The following is a 25,506-nucleotide window of genomic DNA, read 5'->3' as shown; positions in this document are numbered from 1 at the left end:
CATTATGCTTCTCTCTGTCTTTCACTGCTCTTCATAATAGTTTAGCATAGTAGAGTCATTGTAGTTCAGCTGTCAAGTACTTGAACCTTGACAACATGAACAGAAAACACAGGATCATGTTTCAGATTTATGAGAAAGAGGAGTGAAAGAAACCATGTATGAGGAAAAACACTGAGAATTGTAAACTAGTGGGACAGAGACTAACCTTGAGATGGAGTGTAACTTTGGTTCTCAGTTGGGGTTATAAGGGTGTGTAGTTCCAGGTGAGTTCTTGAAATGACTGAAGTATATGTCCTTGTTTTTCAGGAAAGCCTTCCAGTTGTACTATAAAGAGTTTGTGGAGGTCTCGTGCCCTACGGAGGACATCTACCTGGAATAACCCTGCCCTGCCTTCAACCACAGCCCTGTACAGTACACTGTATCATAACATAATGTTGCATGAAGGACAGAAATATCTAAAATAATAAAAAAAAAAAGAGACAAAATTAACACATCTGACAGGAGAGGAAGCAGGAAAAGAAGGGTCGAGTACTGGAACTGTGGTGAAACCTTTGTGCAGCAAGAGGAGATGAAAACGAGCCAAATGAGGTGTGTTTTGAGAAAAGAAAATATGCAAAATGGACTCAGTGATTAGGTGGTGATCGCCAGCTGTCCATGGAAAGCACAAACATTGTATCATCGCAGCCTTGGCAGCGCTAGTTAGCCTGTAGCGTTGTCTCAATGGCAGTGCTAGTTAGCCTGTAGCGTTGTCTCAATGGGTGCAACACTGAAAGCCCAGGAGCCATACTGGACTGCACCAGCTTGTACTTGCACTTGACAAAAGAAAAACGGTGGCTCAGATTTGGAAAAATTAACACATGATGAGTTTGCTTTGACTTTAAATATTTAGGGTCTCAGCATGAAGGATGTGTGTATTTACTAAATAACATCCTCACACTGAAGATGTACACTAAGTGAACCAAATCCATGTTGGAACAGTGAATTTTACCCTTTTAGCACACATGATAGAAAGGTGATATCCACATTGTTTAGTGGCAACAAAAAATCCACACTAAAACACTGTTGTAAAACCAGCCACAGGTGATGTTCTTTGCATTTCTGAGTTCTGAGTTTTAGATGTTTGGGGCCAAACCTTGTGGTCAAATCTAACAATTTCATCAGCAGAAATGTTGTAGCCGTCTGGAAAAAAAGGCAGGTTTTGGTGACCATAAAGCTCTCTTCACATGATCTGCAGCTGTGCACACTGCAGGGTGTGGACAATAGCCAATGTGTGCCAAGTAGCCAACAAGTGCCAAAAAATTCAAAAAACGTGAGACAAGCCTAGCAAAGATTGTGTATTTCAGATAGAGCTCTCCTGAATTTCACATTTCATGCTTTGGGCCAGCAATCAACGGCAAATTTGAGGGGTGGGGCTGAGGTGTACAGCCTGGCATCAGTCGTACTTATGGTACGTTATTTTGTACTGGATATCGCAATTTAAGAGTTCCCAGTTTGAAATTTCAATACACACAGCAGCAGCAACTTCAGCACAAGCTTGAAACAGACCAACAAAATAATGGCTGCATGAGCACAACCAGCAGGAAAAATATATATATGAATTATCTAGTGATTTATGGACGATCCATTAATCTGTCGTTAAGAAATTGGTTGATGAAGTAAAATTGCTCTTCTATTAAATAAAACTTTGAAATATACTAGAGATTATTTTTATGAGTGCCCTCCACATGTTATCTGATATTAAAGTATTTGTGTTTAATATGTAGACTGTGATGTCTTTCTATGTCTATATGAGGCTGTCAGAGAATACGCAATATATTGCTGTAGAAATAAAACTTTGATTGAGAGGGGAAAATGCATGTGGTATTATTTGGTATAAAAATAGTGCAAACACTTAATTGATTACTATCAGGGCAACAAACAAATGTATGAAGGTACATCCATAATTTCAGGTTAACACAAACACAGCTTTTAAGGGCCCGACTAGAGCTCAAACAATTGTTTAATTAAGTGGTCCACAGAAAGGTTGCCAGCAACTATTTTTAAGCAAAAATGCCAAATATTCACTGGTTTCTGCTTTTAAGATGTGAATATTTGTTGAATATGTTGCACATGTCCACCTCAGCTTTGACAAATTGTGATTGGCTTTTTCAGTTTCGTTCTCTGACATTTTACAAAATGATTTATTGATAATGAAAACGTTCATTAGTTGCAGCTCTTGACCCAATTATTAAGGAGATTCGATGACATGAAACTCTCTTTCTTCCCTCACTTGTAGCTTTCAGACATGGTCAAAGTTTTGGTTGCAGTGCGAAGTGCCCAGCTTTGAGGTTTACTTTCTTCATTAGCAAACAATAGTTAATCCTGATACAAAGCAGTTCTGCTGCTCATCACGTGCACACTGCATTTCAACAGTGAATCACAAATAACTCCTGGAATGCACTTAACATCACTTGTCTATGATTTTAAAAAAAAACTGTGTGAGGGTGTACAAGTGTGGATTTTTCCAAAACTTTTTAGCAGCTTCTATTGGTACTGTAGTGCTAAGCTAAAGTCCCCACATTTGCCCAGTTAAGCCTTAGTCTTTTATTCCTAGTCTAAAGCAAGACACACTGCGCTTCTTAACTGTGTGTTTTTACTAGGCATGAAATCAGTGACTAAGATGTTTAATACCAGGAAAAAAAACATCTGGCTTAGGCTCTTTGGAGGTCCATGACGAGATCCAGCATACAAAATCTCTGTGTGTGGTGTTCTAGAAACTTGCTCCTCATGGTTTCCACATCAGAAATATCAAATGCTCTCAGTGTGGCAGTGAAAAGGTAATAAGGCTGATTCTCGGTACAGTAGTTACAGGTGCTGACAGGGGAGCTAAAGCAAAACTCTGGTGTCTTCATATCTTCACTAGTAGTGCCTATTTTTCATCAGATCATTGTGACCTTCCTCAGTGAACATTATCATAACATTTTAAGGGATTGCCATTGAGTGTGTGTTGAGTTTAAGAGTTTGAATGCAAATAGTGAAGTAGGAGTATGTTTGATGTGACTTGCACTTTTTTTTCACTGCAGTAAATATGCTGAACTGTACCTGTGCTGTCTCAGGACAATTGTTTCAGAGCATGCAGGGCATAGTGAAAATGTGCTGATACAGAGCTTGTATGTCTGTTACCTGTAGCTTTACATATACACATGGTTTATACATCTGAGGCCTTATTAGAGAAACCTCCTGTCTTACATCCTCAGATAGAAAGAATCTAAGATAAGTCTTGTTACCCAAACAACCATTTGTAACTGTTGGTTTTTTTTTATCATTGAAACATACAAAAAAGAAAAGGAATGAAAACAACAACAGGCTGAAGAGAAATTGAAAGACGTTCTGTTTGGGAAATTTACAACATCGTAACTTGGCAAATACAAGAAAGAGAGTGGGCTAAACAATAGCAGACACGTTCTCTGCTGTATCTGGCATTTGGCAATTGTGTAAAACTAATAAAATGGCAGCCATAGAAACAAGTTAGTCAACACTATTGTTACCTACTGCTTGCCAACATTACGATTAGCTAATGCTACAAAACACTGCCATTAGCTACTGTTAGCCAACACTACTGTTACTGACTGTTAGCAAACACTACCATTAGCTGCTGTTAGGTAGCACTACTGCTACCTGCTGTTAGTTAACACACTTGTTAGCTACTCTTGGCAAACACCACTGTTAGTTGCAGTGGGTAGTGTCGCCTTGAGCTTAAAGCGACTGCAATAGGCATTTTTCACTATTTTTGGCTAGTCTATTGATTAATCAAGACAATAACAGATTAAGCAAGAATGAAAATAATATTAGCAGACCTGAGACTTAACTTGCCCCAAAAGATTTTAAAATGTCAACCAAGCTTGTTAGTGTAACACCTGTCTAGAGATGATACCTGGTTTGAACATTGATGTTTGCTAATAGCTTAACTAAGCGGTTTCACTTCCTCCAATTAATTTTCATGCTTGGCACAATGCTGTCTCAGAATTACACATTTTCTCTGAAAAGGCCCTTGGAATCTGGATTATGAAAATTAACTGTATGTGACCATCAGTCACCACATCAACCTAAACTGTTAATCTGAGTTCAGCATGGGTACAGTCCAGTTGTTCTGCAGTGAAAAACAAAAAAGAAAGTGTGTTTCCTACATCATTTACCACTAACACTAATTTGTAACAGATTATTTTATGTGATCTATATTTAACAGAAGATAAAGTGTCTGTAAAAGAATGATTAATTAATGAATGATGTGGAAATGGTCAATTCAGTCATCACACCAGTCCCCATCGATCAAAACAAACGAGTCGCCTGCTGTCGCTGATCCAAGCCATCGTGTTCGCATCAAGAGATCAACACTGACTTTTATATGAGTTCCCTTCTCAAGAGCCAATCAGACAGACAGGAGAAACTGTAAAGTAATGGAGGCTATACAAAGGGTGTATAGATATGCCATATATAAATAAATAATTTAATATCTGTAATTATAAATATTACATTGTATTGATTCAACATGTAGTATGTGAAATTTCTCTTTATTTTGGAATTTTTTTAGGTGTGAATTATTCTTTATTTAAAAATTTTAATGCAGATCTCATCGTGTCCTGTCGTTATTGAGTTTGGTTGTATGTGCAAGTGATGACAAACACATATCACTGTGTTTGTGAGATCCTGGTTGCTATAATGCTGCTCAGCTTCAGCTCTAGCGATGTTACAGCCACCCTACATCTCAGCAATGAAGCTGATGAGTAAAATACACACTCAGACAACCTGACTTGCTTGTGATTGTACAGACAGCGACGCAGGAGAGAAACTAAACTTGAAAGCACAGAGATTCAGTTAGAAGCTACAAACGTTTTCTTTTAACATGACTGAAACAAAATCTTATATAAATCTAACATCACATAAATGGTGCAGCAGCAGTGGGGCCCAATAGAAGAGATGTAGCCCACAGTGAATACTATGGAGGAGGGTTTAATTTTATTTTTTCCTAATTGTACTGTCCGCAAAAGAATTTTATACATATATTAAAAAAGCAAACATGAAAATGATTTTTTTTTCCCTGTTTTTATTTTTGAGGTGATCCTTCATGCAGGACAAATCAGCTTAAATGTGTTTCCGTTAGAAGTATTCATCCTCCAGGTTTGGCTGATAAGGATTTGTGGTGTCGGGTAGCAGAGGAGGGAGGGGCCTCTCACCGTAATCTGTGACACAATCAGATGGCTTATTGACACTGGCTTATCAGTTTGTTTTGGATACAAAACATTTGGGACCTTGTTTTTAAGCACCATATACTCTACATTATAAGTTGCTAAGCAACCTCAATAAACTGATATGTGTCTGTCTTACCATCAGTAAAGTTAATATGTTGAAGGCCGGGGTCAAAGAGCAGCTCTAACTGTGCTGTATCTTCGTCAGCTCTGTTAGAAGAAGACACAACACTAGATGAAACTGACGTGACAGTACCAGCATCACACTGCAGAAGTGGCTGATATCAGTTTACATTAAATTACAGACAATATTCTGAACTACTACAGTTCTTTACATAGAAACACCTAAGAAAGCATAAGGAACAATGGTGCCACTACATTATTAGTGTTAGCAGCATCATAATCATTAAAGGAAAGGAATTTTGTTTTGAAATGCACATTTTACAATTAAAAGATAAAATAGCTATCATCTAAAAGAAAAAGATAAAGAGACTGAAGAATTTGAGAAAGCTTTACTGAGTGAAGCTTTCAAACATGATTTTAGTGGCTTATTTGAGAGACTGCATGTGATATTTAGCTCTTGTTCCTTTTAAACTGGAATGTAAGTCGCACCGAAGAAAAGAATCATCCAAATAAATCTATAATAATGTAAAGAGGTATTAATGATGTATACTGTATGAGACAAAAGATTTAGTTCACTGAGCAGTTTGACACAAAATTAAAGTAATCTATGACAAACCACAAATTGCAACTTTCTTGTCTCATAAAATTATGTTTTTAAGATGACAAACAACATATGTGGAATTGATGGCACAATTCAAAAAATAATTTGTGTCTCGCCACAGGAAGAGGTATGACTTAGACACTATACCCAGCTGAACCTGAAGCAATTTTCTAATCTAACTCTAATCTGATCTAGAGCTGATTAATCGATTAATCGGTTATTAATCATCAATTGTTGATCTAATGATCTGCTGACTCGTTCCTTCACACCTGCAAACTCATACGAGGTGGAAAAGGTGACACATTTATAAACTAATTCCCTGTAGGGAGCCTGGGGACATCCTCCCCTGGAAGAAAATTATTGTGATTTTAACATTTGAACAAAGCATTGGGGTACAGCTTCTGTTTGTGTTCTGCAGACATAACTACTATTACCTTTACCTTTTAACAAGGTACTAAAGTAAAAGTAAAGTAATAATCACGGTGCTACAGAAAAAGTAGAGTTCCTCAGACCTCAGAGGAGACTGTCCATTACTTAATCAATTGCAGATGGCTTTTTTTCTCTCGTAGTGAATGAAAAAGTGAGTTGGTAATAAAATATTTTCATTTCATTACCCCAGAAAGAATAGCTGTTGCTACGGCTGCAGCTAATGGGGATCCTAAAAAATGAAATGAAATTATGAAACTGTGGTGGGACAAATTAGACTGTAGGATGCTGCAGTCAAACATTCTCTGGCATCACTCCAGTCTATGAGAAGTTGTACTGGCCATGTTATATAACTGCAAAAGCCAATATAATTCAAACTGATAACACACCCGCTCTGGTCTAGCTCTGTTACATATGTAAAACAGAGAACAAACATATTGAGGAAACTCCCAGATCTGCCCAGATCTGCAAACAGATAAACTTGGACTTATTTGCAATTCAAATAGAAGTAGGAGCCATGGAGCAATATTGTTTTGGTTTGCAGAGTACTTAAATTCCTTGTATCTGCTGGCAAATGAAAGCCTGCTCTCAGTCCTGCCACCTGTTTCCCTTACTAATTTCACCTTTAACAGACTGAGATGGAGAACACTGGGTCCAGCAGATACGTTTGCTTGTGAGATTCTGTAACACACTCAGTCTTTTTATGGAAAATAATTACATACTTTTGGGTGCCTCCTAAGGAGTAAGCGGTTGCTTCTAGGGTGACCAGATGCAAATGAGTGAAATTCAGGGCAGGGGAGTTGGGTGTGTGTGTCAAGTCAGATGTGTCCTGGCACAGGTGACAGATTACAGTCATTTTAAACATCTTTGCAGCAGATATGATTCTCATTAAAAGGGACAGTTCATCCCCAAAATAAAAATAAAAAAAAAAATCCATTTTTTTCCTCTGGTCTGTAGTGATATTTATCCATCTATACTGTTTTGGTATGAATTGTCTAGTTTTGGAGATATCAGCTGCAGAGATTTGTGCCTACAATGGGACTAAATGACACAAGGCCTGTGTTGCTCCAAGCACCAAAAAATACATCTGAATTTTTTTAAACTAGTGTGTCTTTACAAAAATTAGGACCCAGCTGCTCAAAATAATCCAGAGCTTGCTGTGAGCAGTGTTACTGTAGGAGCTACTTTCTTTCTGCAGTAGAATCTTCCAAAACTACTTTGAAATCCACCAGAACTACTTTATTTCTAATAAAAAGAAAATAGTTCTTACATGAAACCGCTCACAAGAAGATCTCAGGATTGTCTTAACTAACTGGGTGATGATTTTTGAAACTACTAGTTTTGAATTTTACAAATATATTTTTGGTGCCTGGAGCAACACAGAACCTGTGACATTTAGTAGCATTATACTTGAGAGAAGGCAGACATCTCTACAACCAATATTTCGAAAACTCTGCAACTAACACCAAAAGAATCTAGATGGATGAATAGCACTACAGGCCAGGAGAAAAAAAAAAGATTTTGATTTTGTGTTGAACTGTCCCTTTAAGATGTAGGTGCTCACAAACATATTTTTACATACTTTTATCACAAATTCCTCCCAAACTGGCAGCTGCACTCTGTCATCTGGTTTAAAACAGGTTATTACACACCATTATCAAATGCTCAATTCTGATTGGTCAATTACAGCATTCTCAGGTCTGTTTTTATAGCAGACGTTTACTATTAATAGCAGACCGTTGCTATGGACGCCGTTCTGATCGACTCCTGTCATATCAATCTGCAGAAAGACATCTACACCCTGCGGCAAGAAACCAGAAAAAAATGGAACATTTTTCCAATATCAATTTTAATATATTTGGAGAGAACGAAACTTTGGCTGACCAGTCCCCAGTAAGGAACTAGATGACAAGGAAATTGACAACATTGAAGAAGATCGACATGGAGTAAATACTAAACGGAACATGGTTTGGGTCATGACTGTGAAATGCTCAGTTTAATGTGAATTATAATGCTAAGTAGGCTCATCTTACCTATGGAGTTACTGTTGCTATGGACGCAGTTCCAACCAAATGGTCTATTTTTTCAAGTAGAAGCAATGAAATCTTTTCTAAATCAATAAAACCATATTTAAATGAAAATTTTATGTCAAACTTTTGATTTCTTTGGTAAGTAGCCGTGTAATAGGCACGATAATGTAGAGCGAGCGGGTCACTATAGAGAAATACAGAAATAAACCCCATCAGGGTTTATTCCTCTATAGTACCCCGCTCGCTCTACATTATCCCTTACTTGTATGACATCAGCAATAGATCAGCAATAAATCCAATTACAAATATTTTATTAAAACAAACAGAACATTTTTTCTTACTAAAGCATGAACTATAGCCCACATAACTGATTAGATCAGAATATTTTCACAAACTCATATGTTGGTCATTATCTATTACTTTAACTATTAATTTCCAGGACAAAAAGGACAGGATTACGACTTGAATCTTTTCAGCACATCTGATCACCCTAGTCGCTTCTGTTTGCTGAGGGCCATAAAGGCCATGCAATGATAGTGGAATGTGTCGGCTGCATACTGACTAGAGGGAAGTCAATCAAGGAGACCTACCTGATCAGCACAGGTGCAGGAAGACCTCCACCCATCATTAGACAGATAAGAATAAATAGAGCCAACATGTTTTTACTGATACTGTCAGACCAACTGCAAAGAGCAAACTACTGCATCAAATCACAACAAAAGCTATCAGATTCTAGAAAGAATTACATTTGTTGATTTTTAAAACAAAACTTTTTGTAGTATTTTTTAATAATTTTTAACTCCTTTAAAAGAGGAACTATAATCTGAATTTTATTTGCATTGCACACATAATCACATGGATTCTTGGTGGGAATTTCCAGTGATGTCTCATGGCTGTCAATGCTACACCAAGCATTGATCAGTCAGTTTCACCCATGTCACACTATAAACAAGGCCACTCCTCCTGCAGCAGTGTTTCCCTTATAGTTTATTTGGGAGGGCACCCCGCCCCCCCAACAGACGCCCCCCCCCCCCCCTCCAAAAGCAAAAAAGCTAGGGGAAACACTGTACAGGTATGGCTCTCTGAATCCTTTCGCATTTTTTAAATATGCAGGGAGGGAGTAGTTTTGACCTCTTCAGCAGTGGTGGACAAAGTACTCAACCCCAGTACTTGAGTCAAAGTATAGATACTCCTGGTCAAATATTACTCAACTACAAGTGAAAGTTGCTCAGTCAAAATTTTACCTGAGTTAAAGTACTAGAGTTCTTGCTTTTAAAAATACTTAAGTATTCAAAAGTACATGTTTTTAAAAATACTTAAGTATTCAAAAGTACAAATTACAAACTACATTTTCTAATATCATTACATGCTGTATTGTTTTCATGATGCATTTACAGAACCTTGTAACTCTCTGAAACCATCTAATGATGCACTGATGCTTGTCAAACCACTCTGCTACACAAAGCCTATAGAAACACCTATAAAAAAAATTAGCATAGAAAAACAAAAAATCAATCAAAAATCAAAACCAAAAAGGACAGTTATTGTCATTTTCTGATGCAACTGTATTAAAATCACATCATAACATTAGGTTGAAGATAACTAAGGAGTTCTCCAAGTCTGTTAAATAACTGAGATTTCTTTCTGTCTTCAGAGGCAGTATATACATGAATTATGCTGTATTTTTACCCCAGTAAAACAATCCAACTTTAAAAGCTACCTAGAATAATTAATAATTATAATAACATCTTGAGGTTTAATTTTGTCTTTCTCCTGCCGTCACCATTACCGCTTTTTGTTTGAATGAAAGAGGGAGCTTGCTTTTTCTTGTTAAAGAGAGCGCCTGGATGATGTATTTCCACTTTTACATCAATCCCGTTTGAGAGGAGCTACTGTGATTGGTTTCCTGTGTTTTGTGAGGAACACAGCATGTGACCAATTGCATTTTAGAAAAGAAAAAAACACCAACAGCTGACTTCAAAGCTTAGTCAAAGAGTAACAACAGCCTTCCTACAAATGTAGCAGAGTTAAAAGTACAATATTTGTCTTTGAAATGTAGTGGAGTGAAAGTCAGAAGTTTCCAAAAAAACAAATACTCAAGTAAAGTACAGATACTCAAAAAATGTACTTAAGTACAGTACTCAAGTAAATGTACTTCACTACTGTCCACCACTGCTCTTCAGTATATTACAACTAGGGGTGTGCCATATCATGTCTTTCACGATATATTATATTTTTTTCATGGAAAAAAAAAAAAAAACATTTTGTGATGATGGCAGTATTTTGACTTGTTGACGTCACACAACACAGCACAGCAACAACAAGCTTGGCTAAACACGAAAGTAACATTGCTACCTGCTAGGCCTGTGCGGTATACTGGTTCGTACCGAAAAACGTTCTTTATTTTCGTTATGATAAGATTTTTTCATATACCGCCATACTGGTGAATAGCCCAAACAACGTCCGGAATGTGTGTGGCAGGAAAGTGTTTCTGTGGGGACCCATTTCACTGCTGCACGCCAACACCACAGGCATGCTTGCTTGAGTGTGTGCTCTAGGGATGTTCCTGGCAACTAATTTCCCTGTTGATTTAGACTACTTGACTAGTCTAACACTAAGAAAACACTCAGAGAGCAGTTAGAATTTAGCAGAATTTATTCATTTATAATGTTAAACATGGTCCAAAAAAATACTGTGTGTATTAAGAGCCATTTGAAGATGTTAATCATAGTCTACAATCGCCAAATCGTACTTTAAATACCACTGAAATGCACGTTGCTTTGCGCTGTGCAGTACAAACCTTACACATTAATGTACGAAACATGACAACAACTCACTAAACGCTTCACCTTTTCAGACCGAAGAGGGTCACAGTCTCTGTGGGTAGAGAGCACAGAGCTAACGTTAGCTGCCAGCCTGACACACTAACGTTAGCAGTAGAGATGCACTGATCAACCAAACAGAGACTGGAACCGGCCAGTTTTCAGCATGACCGGCCCTGACTGGTGACCGGCCGGTCAGCGTCACATACCCGATTCTGTGCCTGTCATTGTCACACACGTGTTCTGCACGATGGTCACGTCATGCACGCAGCAGACAAACTGACCGTGACGTCAACACAGCGCTGATAACATCTACACACTCTGACACATGTCTGCTTGAAGCTGGTGTCAGAGACAGATTCCAAGAACAAGATAAAGAGAAGACAGTCTACAATGAGACAGAGCAGCTGACAATGTCGCAAAACAGCCGTAAACTATGTAGCTCTTCATGCTAATGTTAGCCAGCAGCAGACTGCTGTTCACAGAGGGACAGTTAAAATCTCACCTCCTGTTCTGTCTGAAGAATAAACAACCTGTGTTGATGTGTCTCCTCAAATATTTTCTCATCCAGACTCCTTTAACTTCTGCTTCTGTTTTTCTCACGGCAAAGTTTTACAGCAGCAAACTGTTGCATCACGTCCGTCTCCGGTTTGTTTACATCTGCTTCCACAGGCGATCACATGAAATCGCATCCCGCGAAATCCCGCGAGATTCCATGGTCTCACGAGATCACATTCAGCTGATTCATAATCTTAATGTAAACCTATAATAAGCCCTGGGCTGTAACCTGGAGGACTTTTGAGAAGATTTAAACAGTATTTAATGAATATTTAATAGTCAGTGTCATATTATGAACATTTAATTTAATTTTTACAAGAAAAGTTGTGAATGTTTGTGAATGCTGTCAATTCCAGTTCTTAGAAAGACTGAAAATCGGAATCGGTCAAAATCGGAATCGGCATGTCAGACCCTTATAAAAACCGGAAATCAGAATCGGCTAAGAAAATTGCAATCGGTGCATCTCTAGTTAGCAGTGCTAGCAGTAACAGCAGCTGCAGCAGCTATGCTTGCAGGTTTATGTTTGTGTCTGTGCTTAATGTGGGCACGTTTCTCCAGTCAAGTGAATATATATCAGCTTATTCTGTCACAGTCTATATTCATCTGTCTGACTTTGCTGATATAAACATCCGGTGTTGCCAGGGCGATCGGATCATATGCGCTGGGTGAGAGGGGCTGCCGTCTGACAGTGCCGCAGCCCCGACTAGTGGCATGTGGCTGCATAAAATCAACAGATAACTGGCATCATGCATGAATGAAATATTGATAAATATTTTATTTTTAAATATTTTAAACTACTAGTATTTCTGGTGCCAACTAGTGTGGGTGGGGATATTTAATATTATAGTCATCCCCACCATATGGTAACCATACCTTGAAGGGGTCATGCTTTTACCTGTGTCTGGACATGAAAAAAAAACATGATACAGTCCTTATGACAGTAAAATGGGCTATTTAAAGCCAATCAACTGCAGTAATTCTTTTCGCAATAGAAGAAAATGTCGATAAGGACACTGTTGCATGAAAAAAAAAATACCGTCAAATACCGTGAAACCGATATGATATTTTACAAAACCGTGATATGAAATTTGATTTGTCATACCGCCCAGCCCTACTACCTGCTCTACAGTGGAGGAGTTTGTTCCAAAAATAGAAGCAACAGTAACATGCAGGGGTGGAAACTATAAACGGTATGGAAAGTACACCAGCATTAATTTTTGACTATACACGATACTGTGGTAGAGCCCTCCTTTCGCTTGACCAAAAAGCAACAAGATAATAATTTACAATAAAATGTTTAAAGCACAAATAAAAAAATATATATCATCAGAACATTGTCATGCATTTAAATAAAACTATCAAACAGCACTTTCTTGTTGTTATTGATGATGTGTCTATCACCCAGGCCTAGTATCTTATCATGTCCTCAAGAATATTGCTATTACAGAACAGCCTGAATAGCTGTTGACATTGTGACCACTGTTGTGTACTTATGGTGTTTCTTAGTAAATGATTAAAGCCCTGTGAGCTGATAATATTTGTGGCTGTGCATTATTCAAATCCAAACAAGTTAAATATTAAGGGGAGATCTCAGGGTTTTCAAAGATATATCAAGATATTCCAATGGAGTGTCCACTAAGATTTCCATTTAATATTATGATGAATTTTATATATAATGTGTCAAAGAAATTTTTTTTAGGAACCATAAATAGCACTATTTGTACAAGGAAAGAGTCCAAGCCCTCATTAAGTACATGATTTATGTGCTATGGTTATTCTGGAGGCCAATATTTTGATATTTTGAATTATTACTTCAAACAATTATACTGGAGGAGTGAGTTGGCAGGGTTGAAACTCGTCTCAATAAGCAGAATAAAATGTAAGTTACTGCCACCCATGATCTAGTGTTAAAAAAAAGCAAACAAAAACTGCTATAAATCATAATATGGAATCACAATACTTGTATGGATCGCAATACGTATCAATTCGTCACCCGAGAATCATGATAGTATTGACTCTAGAGAGAAGTGTAGCGTCCCAGCCCTACTATTTTCACAGACTTTAGCCATAGCTGCTAGTGGTTCACAGTCTGGACCAACTCTGCTGTGAAAAGTACAAACCGACACTGTAGGAATGTTACATCAACATGGAATTCATAGAGTACTTTAATAGAATTTCAGTAACTACTGCAACCTCAGCTTATGTACACACTTTATGGCTGAGAAAAGTAACGCAACTACCCCATACACACTGGTAACAACAGACCTAATGTAAACAAAATGTAAACATTAATGGCACCCTCCTCAGCTGAGGGGCAACCTCTTGTTCATGATGCACGCTTCCTTCTGCATGGTGATAAGTTTGGTGGGTGCAGCTTTGTTAGAAAGAAAATCAGTCCAACATGCAACTACACTCAACAAGATTTGTGGGTGATCTTAAGTAACTGGGTCAAGATTTCTGGAAAAATACATAGCTGTTGAGTTTTTCAATTTGTCTTTTCTTTTCTTTCTTTTTTTTTTTTTTTTTTTTTGGTGCCACAAGCCATGTGCCATCCATTGGCCACACTGTGTGTCAGGCTGGCAGCTAACGTTAGCTCTGGGTCCTTTACCTGCAGACACTGTGACACTCTTCAGTCTGAAAAGGTAAAGCATAAGCATGTAAGGTTTGTATTGCACAGTGCGAAGTAGCGCGCATTTGAGCGGCATTTCAAGTACGATTTGGCGATTGTAGAGTGTGATTAACATTTTCAAATGGCTCTTAACACACAGTATTTTTTCGGACAGTGTTTAACATTATAAATTAATAAATTCTACCTTGTGTTTTCTTAGTGACTAGTCTAAATAAAATTTTGCATCTAATCAACAGAGAAATTACTTGCCATGGAACATCCATAGTACACGCGCTCAAGCAAGCATGCCTGTGGTGTAGGTGTGCAGCAGTGAAATGGGTCCCCGCTGAAACACTTTCCCGCCGAGCACGTTCCGGACGTTGTTTTGGCTATTCACCGGTATGGCGGTATATGAAAAAGTCATATCATAATGAAAAAAAAGACCGGTTTTCGGTACGAACCAGTATACCGCCCAGCCCTATTCTAACTTTATTTTATTCACTATAAAAATATAAATCAGTATTTAGGATTCTGAATGACCTTCTGTTAAAAAGAAAAAATTAAAAACAATAAGTCAAAAAGGTGATGCCCAATGATAGTGGTTATTCTCAGAGAGACTCCAACAACCCATTTTATATTTTTGAAAAAAGAAAAAAGCCACATATATGTCCCTAACTCTCAAAATCCATCCATCCAAGTGGAGCCCTCTCAGAGCCACTCCTTGTTTGTTTCCTCTCTGATAATGTAATGTGTGTGGCTGTGGAGAGAGGCGGTGGAATCTGTTGCACATTTACTCTCATTACACCAGAGGAAAAGTCCCTGAGGAGCATTAATCCCATTTTGTGGATTTATACGTGCAAAAAACACCTGGACACAGGTAAGTTATCAGTAATGTAAGCCAGGAAAACTATGACACACTTTGACTGTTTAGAATATGCTGCATCTATAAGCTGAAATACTTTACATAAAATGTTTTCCTCTTTTTGACACTTCTATAATTTTCTCTGTCACAACACCAATTTTACTTCATTGTCATGAAACTTTTTTCTCCATTTCAACTTAATTTATTAATGTTGTGTGCACATGTAGTAAGTATTTTAATTATTAGACTATGGTGTATTATTAATTGCTATAATTGAATTATTATTAAAACTGTGGCATAGAATGCATAGAATTTGACTGTCCAACCTCTGGATTTTATGTAAACAGTGCTCTATTTTTGACAGGGATGTTTCTGGCAGCTAATTTCCCTGTCGATTAACATGCTGACAATTCTAACAGTAGGAAAACTCAGAAAGCTGTCAAATTTGGGCACAGTTTATTTACTGATAATGTTAAACACTGTCTGAAAAAACTACTGCATGTATTAAGAGCCATTTGAAGCTGTTAGTCAAGTTCTCCTAAAACACTTGGACAAACCACTTAAGAACAGATCTGCTGTAAGAGTGGTTCTTGCATCGGGCCTATTGTTTCTGTCCATGCTGAGTTTTTCTAATTGTTCTGTAATCTGCTCTGCATCTCTCAGTATGATATAAAAGTTGTATTTCAATCAAGACCAGAATTGCTGACACAACTTGGTCTCACTTTGACCATGTTCTTCAGTCAACTTCAGTCTCTCCCCCATGCAGCTTGGCATTCTCTCTGAATGCTCAGTATAGTTTACACTGTATATGAAGTATAACCATAAATTATATGGGTTGATCTTAAGTATTCTCTCTTTTGCTTTTCTGCTTTTTGCATCGTTCCAATAGCATGAAGGGAAGGAGTGTCCAACTCCTCTGCTGTCTTGTGTTGCTTGTTATCGGCTTCACCTCCTTTTATTTAAAGTCAGTACCAGCCTTCATTATTGCTCATTGGAGCCAATTTGATTTATTTGCAAGATTCACTTCAAACTGATTTTAATCCAGTCTCATGATGGTCATTTTTGTATTATAGATATGTGACAAGCCACGACACTACTGACAATCTGCTGGTAGCCAGTAAGGGAGAACTGAGACAGAACATAGACGACACGCTTAACTTTGGGTAAGAAATCTGAGGCTTCAGTTTGGGCTGCATATGCTCAGATATCAAGTCAATTTATTAAGAGTATTTAAAAACAAAACTATGACCAATTGTTTAATTATAAACAAGTAATAATTGCACTATAAACACACTAGAAGAAACTGTACGTCTCACTTGCATCACTGAGTAACCATTTACCGCCTAACGATTGTGTATCGCTACCAACCAGTTAATCTCCTCCCAATATCATCTTCTGTTTCAGGGTAAGACTGGAGGTTCAAACATGCACATCTTGGAAAGCTCCAATCATCTGGGAGGGGATGTTTGACCCCAGTCTTTATGACCAAAAGCACATCAAAGGCCAGTCCTCTGTGGCCCTCACCATGTTTGCTGTGGGCAGGTTTGTTTCTCTATAAACTCTGGTGTGTTATAAGAACAACTGCAAATTCTGTTCATCTTCCTTCCTCTAATAAGATATTAAAATGCACATATTCTTCTCATTTAAAGTTTTATTTTAACAATTTGAGCAGCACAACATTTTGTGAAACAGGCTAATTCATGGTGGAAGTCAGCAGTTCAAGTCAAACATCCTGCCTCTTAAGTTAATAGGTGGGACATTGAATGTTTTTGAAGTGTTGATTTTTCTGATCAGTTTGATTTTATTTTGTTATTTGAGGCTACAAAAACTAGGGGTGGGAATCTCTGGGTGCCTCAAGATTCAGTTACGATTCAGAGGGCTACAATTCAATGATTAAACGATTCTCGATGCATCTTGATGCATCAAGATGCGTCAAAATGGGTTCAACTCCCGCCCATGGCCCTTTACTGCGTGTCATTCCCCCACTCTCTCTCCCCATTTCCTGTCACATCTTCAGCTGTCCTGTCATTAAAGGCATAAAATGCCCCCCAAAAAATATATATATTTAGAAGAATCGAGTATTTCCCACCCAGCCCTAATAAAAAGAGATTCATGCCAAGATTCAGTTCTGCTCAGAATTCAGTCAGCTGGCTGTATGGCCCAGAACTCGATACTGCAGCTCCAACACTGATAGCTACTGACTCCAAATGACGTCAACAGCGCCAAGATGGCTGAACTTGTATCCGGAATATTTTGGGCAGATTTGTCATTTTTGTACAGCGATAAGAAGGGAAGAGTCATCAGCCATCTTTATTTACCGTCATTGGTCTGTTATTCATCAACAAATGCGGTGCAGCTGCTGCCATTTCTGGACTAACAAGGCAAACTCCAAAGTAACAGTACACAAAACATACATTACCAGTTAATGAATTTTTAAAATCTGTAAAATTTCAAACAACAGTTAATTGATTAATGATTAATCATTGACATCTCTTGCCCTGGAGGAGAGCTGCATTCTCTGAGTGCCCCTCTAGTTTTATAGTGTTTTTCTCACCATCATTATGAGTTATAAGCAACAACAATTGTTTTTCTTGTCTCTGCCTAAGGTACCTGGATGCCAACCTTAAGACATTCCTAATCTCTGCAGAACAACATTTTATGTTGGGATTACCAGTGACGTACTACGTGTTCACAGATCTACCACAGCAGGTACCAGACATCAAGCTCGCTCCTCAACGAAGTCTGAAGGTTATCCAGGTCACAAAGTACTCCAGGTGGCAGGACATCTCTATGATGCGCATGAAAACCATATCAGAAGCCATAGAATCAGAGATTCGTCACCACTGCACTTATGTCTTCTGCTTTGATGTGGATCAAGAGTTTAAGGGGAGATTTGGCTCTGAGGCTCTGGGGGATTCTGTGGCTTTGCTACATGCGCACTTTTACAAACTTCCAAAGGAGAGGTTCACCTATGACAGAAACCCCAAATCCAAAGCTTTCATGGAAACTGGAGATTTCTACTACCACGCTGCTATCTTTGGGGGCTTGTGGCAAAATGTGAAGAAGTTGGTAGATGTCTGCTATGACAGCATCATGGAGGACAAAATAAACAACGTGGAGGCTCTGTGGCATGATGAGAGTCATCTAAACAAGTACTTCTGGCTTCACAAACCAAGCAGGCTGCTCTCCCCTGAGTACTGCTGGGACCCCAGTATTGGAGACAACAGGGACATATACGTCACTCGCCTAATATGGGCACCAAAAAATTAGGACAAACTTCGTACTTCATAAAGAAGAGACACAAATTGGAACAGTGCAATTGTGTTTACTGCAAGATTATTTACTATTACTAAGTCTAACTAACTAACCCTAACCCTATTCTCACCTTCAAAGGTGGGGCAGCAAAATAACTCATTAGCACATACCTTTTCTAAACTCAGGTAAATCTAAATATTTGTCTTTGTTCTTCATCCTAATAAGGATTATCTTGACAAAAGATGTCCAAATTGCATAATAAACATTATAAAACATTGTGTTGTTTTACATGTCTAATTTTACCAACAAAGAAAGTGTACAAAGAAATTCTGACTTCCTGTTCATGTTTAGATTTTTTTTTTTTTTCTTTTTTTTTTTTGGTTTACTGACAAATGTTTATCTTGTTTTACATTTTGAGCAACATGGGGTTCAGTGTTGTGACATTCCCCCTTGGAGACTCCTCTCGTAGACATATATACATAGCATTGGCCTTTAAATCGTACGTCAATATCACCGCCATTTTGACAGGGGCAGCAGTTCTTCTGGCATGTCCATGGTAGCATACGGTTGATCTACTTATTTTGAAAGGCCTGTAGAGGCTTATGGCCTTGTAATATTTATCTCTTAATAAAGAAATAATATTTTATGCCCTCCATGTTGTGTCAATTTTTCACTGTGGTATTGAAAATGGTATGGAATATTGATATTTATCTAAATATAACATAAAAATGAGAAAATTCAATATTGAGACAACACTAGACTAAGGATGTTGACGTGGTCACAGGTCAGTCAGATAAACATTCATGCATTTATTCAAGAGTGAAATGTAGCTAATACAAGGTACAAGGTTCACTTATCATTCTACAACATGACAAATATGTACAAGGTTGTACAACAACCTTCTATGCTACTCACAAAAAATGATATAAATAGATGAATAAATAAGTCATAAAAACAAACTATTGATAAACTGAGGAGTAGTATATATAAATTGTGTTTGGCTCGCTGCATAGCTGTGCGCCTCCACACAGTGTGGGCAGAAGACACACTTATTGTATGTCTTTAAATGTTTTCTGTGCCTTACCCTCTTAAGACTTAAAACTCTGTTGTACTGTATCTGCAGTACCTGAAAGAAACGGACAATACTGCATGTCAAGAGCCAGCCTGTCCAGCTCACCCCTGGGTGGCCCACCCTACCACTCAGCATGAACCCCACAGCAGCCACCTGTGTCATTCAGCTGACCTCAGATCAGCTTGAACCTGTCTGACTGACGGCAATGATGCATTATTCATAGACTGCCACCATCTGGCACATCAGCGCACCCTGCCACCTTAGCACTCACCCTGTCAAAGACGAACAGTACAACAAAAGGGCAGTATAGCACCAGAACAGTCCTTTTGTGCTGCTAATTCACAGAGCAAATGAAGAAATAGTTCAGTTTAAGGTTCTGTTAGTAGATATCATTTATTTGCCCTCTTTAAATGACAAAGATATTTCTGAGAAAATGTAAGTTTGTGTGGGGATTATATGCAACACATTCCAGCCTTGGGCAGTGTATGTACCGTGACAAACTGAGCCACAAGACATCACTTTCCTAAAAAGCTATAGAGAGTAATAAGCTATCTGTAGTTTGAATACACAGTGCAGCACTGCTTTCCAGTTTGAAGTGTGAACATTGAGTGCCAGACGAGAACAATAAGAATACAATGAAGTGCAGTTTAATTATGTACCACTTGAGGGTGCTAGCGTCAAGTCTACCTCAGATACACAACTGTACCTTCACATGAAACTTATTATAGTAATGAGGGTCCTACAGGATTGTGTCAAATGCTGTTAATGATAAAAGTAAGAATGTTTTTTCTCCTGTGGATCTCACTTCTTTAACGTCAGCTCGCAGCTTCACCGACTCCTCCACATCTCTGCTACTCAGTCTCTTCCATTCATGTCTCTGTCCAATCTCAACCCTCCTCGTCTTTCTATGTGCTCACTGCTCAAAAGATGGTCTGGAGGAATAATACAACTGACTACAATACTACTGCTACTAATACTTGTAACAACACTAAAAAGAAATCACAGTTTCATTTTTGGCTATTTTTGAAAAGCATGATGTTCAAGCTGACATTAATTCCTCAATATGCCTTTAAACAAGTTGACATTTAAAAACTGCTTGAGAAATCTACTTGATTTGTTAGGCCTAATTGTTAAGAAATAACAACAAATACTAAAGTTAATTGTCATGTTTAATATAGGGCTGCAACATCTATAAAATGTCAGAAAATAGTGAAAATGTTCAGTTCAGTCAGTACAGTTTAATATAATAATAAATACAGAAAAGTGCAAAACCACCATATTTGAGATTTTGCATGAACAATTACTTAAACACTTAATTGATTAATAAAATAATGCAATACTTTAATTCATTTTTACCGCATGCCTGGTTGGGCCAGATTTACTTGCCTTGAGCAAGTGGGCAATCGTTATTGTGGAGCTCTGAACTAAGGTGTAATAGTTAACTGTTTGACAACATTTTGAAATAATCCAATTACACTGGCAGATTATTTTCACATTTTAAGATAATTTGACTTTTAGAGCTCAATGATATCCTTAAATGACTTGACAAGATGCACTGCATAAGCTGTGTAAAATACTGGATGGGACATTCACAATCTCTCCACACACCACACGGTGGCGCACAAAGCCCATAGAGGTCATAATACAATTGTACAGGGAAGAAGCACAGTATCATGGAAAAGGGAATTACAGGAACACTGTAAAACAACATCAGGAGCAGGGTAAAAAATACAAGCACAATTATTCAACAAAAGGATATTTGCAAATATAAGAGTAAAACAGCAGTATTTTTAGCAGACAAACAGTTGTAAAAAGTTATTTGTTCTGCTCATATTAAACAGGTTTTATCCATTAAAGAGCTGTGTTGGCGCTATTTCACCAGTTTGATTATAATTATTAGTTATTGTTGTATTTATTTGTATTTTTGTTGAATTCAGTACGGGCACAACATACCAGATCAGTTTACTGTCACAGGCTGAATAATAAAACTAGATGGCACTCAGCTTGTGGTGCTCAAAGTGCCCAAACATTATATTTGAAAAACTCAAAAGCAACGTCTTTTTCTGGAAATCATGACACACTTATTCAAAATAATCCACATACCTTGTTGAGAGCAGTTTCATTTTGGAACCATTTTCTTTGTACCAAACTATACCTGTCAAACGTTTTACTGTCCAGAGGAAAGTGTGCATCTTGAATGAGCTGGTTACAGCTCAGTCAAGGATGATGCCATTAATGTTTAAGCACTGTCAACACGACTCTCTCGTCCATAAGTACATGCACTCTTCTTTCTTTCTGGCAGAAAGAAAATTTGGAACTGCTCAAACTGGTCTGTGGATTATGTTGAGTAACCAGGCTGTGATTTCTAAAAAGAGAAATTGCTGTTGAGTTTTTTAAATGTATTTTTTGGAGCTTTGAGTACCACAAGCCAAGTACCATCCATCCTATATTCGAGAGAAGGCTGATCTCTTCGGCTGATATCTCTAAAACCTGGCAAGTCACATCAAAACAATCTAGATGGATAAATAGCACTTCAGGCAAGAGGAAAATCTGTGGTGTCATTTTGGGGTGAAGTGACTCTAAGTACTTAACATTCCTATTTCTTCACCTAACTCTGAACCTGCAGTTCCAGTCTCAGGGTTTAACCTGTGTGTGCAGCAGGTAAAATCACCTCCCAGCTGAGCTTGTTTCAAGTCCCCTCCATGTGTATGTCAGGTGTCTCACACACAGCTGCTCTGTACATTTGAATGAGGCAGCAGTCTGGTCTTGCATGGCAGAAACAGAGCACACGCAGCTGTGTTTACACTGTATTGTAATCCTACTGCAATACGCAGTCATCTACTCTTCCTCGTGTGTCCTCTGGCACTATTCAACATACATATACTGTGTATATACATGGCAAATTCAACAGAAAAAATTATAGTTTGCATAATTTCAATGATGCATCTTCCAGAGGCATGTCAGTAGGGCTTAAATGATTTGCAAATAATTAGAATAACAGTCAACAATTTAGAAAATGGATTAATCGTTTAAGTCATTAATCCAATAAAAGTGCCAAACATTCTCTTGGTCAAACTCTTTACATGCTGAGAATCTGCAATGTTATCTGTTTTGTATCATTATTGATTGGATATATTTAGGTTTTGGACTCATTTTCAGACAGAACAACTAAGTTGAAGAGATCACATTGTGCTAAGGTTTCTGAGACTATCTTAACCTAAGTTAACAATTCAGTTGGGGTTTGTACCAATAAAATCTGGAGAAGATGATTTGTTGGCCAATGCATGTCTGCAGCACAACAGTACTTCAATATCATGCTGTTTTGGCACAAATCTTTCCTCAATCAGAAACTTGCAGGTCCCACGAGTTGTATATTGCACTTGACCATAGTGTGATTTTGACAATATTTTCATTAACTGAGCAGCATTAGTATCAAATGCATGGTTAAACGTTTCACACTATACTTAGTTATCTGCACTATGCCTGGCATAAAAATAGCCATTAAGGCCTGCAGCAGTCGGTTTCAAAGTATATTAAGGCTGATTACTCATTATACAACACAGTTTAATGACAAAAGAAGATGGGGAAATTCTCACAAGCAGTTAGTAGAGCTCCTGCTCAGGCCACAAACTACCACAAATCACACGAATCAACAGGTGACTGAACAAACAAATCGATCAGCTGAACTCAATTTAATTCAAATCCTAAATTCAATCTGTCCTTGGTTATTGCGAACCATGAAACAACAGCTTCAGTTTCCAGCCAAACAACACACAGTACTGCTCAGCGATAGTCTCCAACCACACAAAAAATACACACAAACGCACACACACCCACGGCGGGACGTTAATAAAGAGATACCAGCAGGCAAAGAGAGACAGATGGTGTGTTTGACTCACATTGATCAAGCAGAAGTCCATTCTCTTCTGCATGGAGGCGAAATAATCCATTTATCCATAACATCCGATTGTGCTGTTTGTTTCTGTGACGAAAAATAACGTGTTAGTCGTTAAAGGAACGTCTCCAGCCTCCACTGCTAAAAGTTACAGTAATTAGTCTACCACAGGGATATCATTAGCAACACTGGCTAACTGCTCTTAGTTAGCTAGCTAGCTAACGCTCCCAGTTTTCCGTCAAGTGATATTGATCATTTGACAACCAGTGCGTTTGTTATGTGACCAAAGTTAAAGCAGTAGCAAGACAGTGACCTCCCCTATTTTTTTTAAAACGTAGCTATTTTTGAACCAAATGATGCCAACTTGATTTTGACTAGTGGCTGTCATGTAGAAACATAGTTAGCTACATACCGTGTTGGCGATTTGAGTGCTTCTGCCGTTTGTAGGGTTGCCAGGTCTGTGTAACAGAACCAGCCCAACGGCCAATAAAAGCGGCGCGGGTAATATTTTTCGGCAGGGGTGCTTTTTTCGGTATAACACCGGCAGGCGATACGCAGTATTTATGTGTGTTTAATGTAGTGCGTGTGACAGGTGTGTAGTGCTTATCTGGAGTCAGTTTGATAGGCTGTAGGTATGAAAAATAGTTTATTTTAAATATGGATGATTATTTATTTGTATTATTAATCTAATTTGCATGCAAAATAGGCCCACCCGACCGGCAGACAAAAATTTAAATAGTTCAAAAATTCAGCGAGAAAAACGCGGACCTGGCAACCCTTCCGTCCGCCATATTGGAGAGGTCAAGATCAATGAGATTCAGATTTCACTACAAAATCAGCTGTAGCTCACTTAATTCTGGACTGATTTTCATGAAATCTGGTTTGTTGTGACGGTGAAAAATTTAACACAATGATGATATCTTTATTACAACCTTTATTGCAGCAAAAATAACTATTCCCACTTGTTTACTCTATATTGGTTCTCAAATAGGGGTCCTTGGAAATTTCAGATTAATGCTTTTAAGTGGTCATGATTTATTTATTTATTTATTTGTTTGTTTGTTTGCCTCAAAGTTAATCAAATAGTATTTTCATATTAAAATCTAAAATAGTAAAATCATAACTATAACTGGACTATATCTTAATAAATTTATATGTGAATCTTCCTGAGAGCAATCAAGCACATGTTTTCTATTGCATTTTTTTCTTTATATAATATGAATCCACATTTTATTTATGTATGCACAGAGAGTGAAACAAACTCTCTTGATGTATTTGTTTGTATGTTATTGGTTTTCTATGTTGACAAATATTTTTCATGCAAAAAAATCTACATAAAAAAAAAGTCTACATCAAATTATTGTTAGGGACATAAGGACTATTTTCTATCTTGTAAGTGGTCCTTGGCTGAGAAAAAAATTAAGAACCTCTGGTCTATAGTAAAGAAGATGTCGAATATGTTGCTTGAAGCAAATGACAAGCAGACAAAGTGATCACAGCTAAATACAGTATGTGACTTCACCTGTTGGCGTGAGCAGCATCAGTATCAACACAATAAATCTATGCTTAATTCCTTTGTGAGGACTGTGTGTGTGTGTGTGTGTGTGTGTGTGTGTGTGTGTGTGTGTGTGTGTGTGTGTGTGTGTGTGTGTGTCAGAGAAAGAGGCAGTTCAAACAGGGAGCTGATGTGTTATGTTAAGACATATTATGAACACAGGCTTCCAAAATCCTTTGCGTTATAAATTATGGTTATATGCAACTGTTTCACACTTTAAAATGTTTTATTTTGGGAAAAGGGCATATGAGAACCAGCAAACACGTTTATTAGGTTGCAAATAATTGAACACAAAATAAAGATTGATGAAAAACATGAGTAGTATTACACTTTACCCTAGTGTTCTGCTGACACTGGCTTTACTTACTGATTGTTTGAGATAGTAATAATAATTCCGAAATTAACCAGTTTGCTTTCTTTGGAATCCTTTCCCTTTCTTCTGACTAAATCCCAGTGTAGAAAAATAAACTTTCT

The 25,506-nt window shown here is 37.8% G+C and overlaps 2 protein-coding genes and 1 long non-coding RNA gene across 5 annotated transcripts in view; 2 read left to right on the top strand and 1 right to left on the bottom strand.

Annotated features, from left to right (window-relative positions):
- Positions 1-718, top strand: part of mapk8ip1b (mitogen-activated protein kinase 8 interacting protein 1b) — a 72,339-nt gene extending 71,621 nt beyond the window's left edge. For all 3 annotated transcript variants that reach the window (XM_084732780.1, XM_084732861.1, XM_084732700.1), the window contains one exon: positions 307-718. In XM_084732780.1, the coding sequence (XP_084588906.1) occupies positions 307-379 (73 nt within the window). In that variant the 3' untranslated portion in view covers positions 380-718. The remainder of the gene's footprint in view (positions 1-306) is intronic.
- Positions 1-23,597, bottom strand: part of LOC146332585 (uncharacterized) — a 29,841-nt gene extending 6,244 nt beyond the window's left edge. The window contains exon 1 of the long non-coding RNA XR_014771685.1: positions 23,482-23,597. This is a non-coding gene — a long non-coding RNA (uncharacterized LOC146332585). The remainder of the gene's footprint in view (positions 1-23,481) is intronic.
- Positions 16,324-18,546, top strand: LOC146332586 (N-acetyllactosaminide alpha-1,3-galactosyltransferase-like; the record flags this gene model as incomplete). The annotated part of the gene is given in 3 exon segments (XM_084723448.1): positions 16,324-16,418; positions 16,660-16,797; positions 17,862-18,546. Coding segments are annotated over 3 exon segments (918 nt in total), but the record flags the coding sequence as incomplete, so codon positions are not given.
- Positions 23,598-25,506: the final 1,909 nt, after the last annotated feature.

The sequence above is a fragment of the Lutjanus erythropterus genome, chromosome 1 (assembly GCF_056507025.1).
Source record: "Lutjanus erythropterus isolate fLutEry1 chromosome 1, fLutEry1.hap2, whole genome shotgun sequence".
Lineage (NCBI taxonomy): Eukaryota > Metazoa > Chordata > Actinopteri > Lutjaniformes > Lutjanidae > Lutjanus > Lutjanus erythropterus.
The sequence above is the reverse complement of the archived record's forward strand: the minus strand, read 5'-3'. Positions and strand labels throughout refer to the sequence as shown.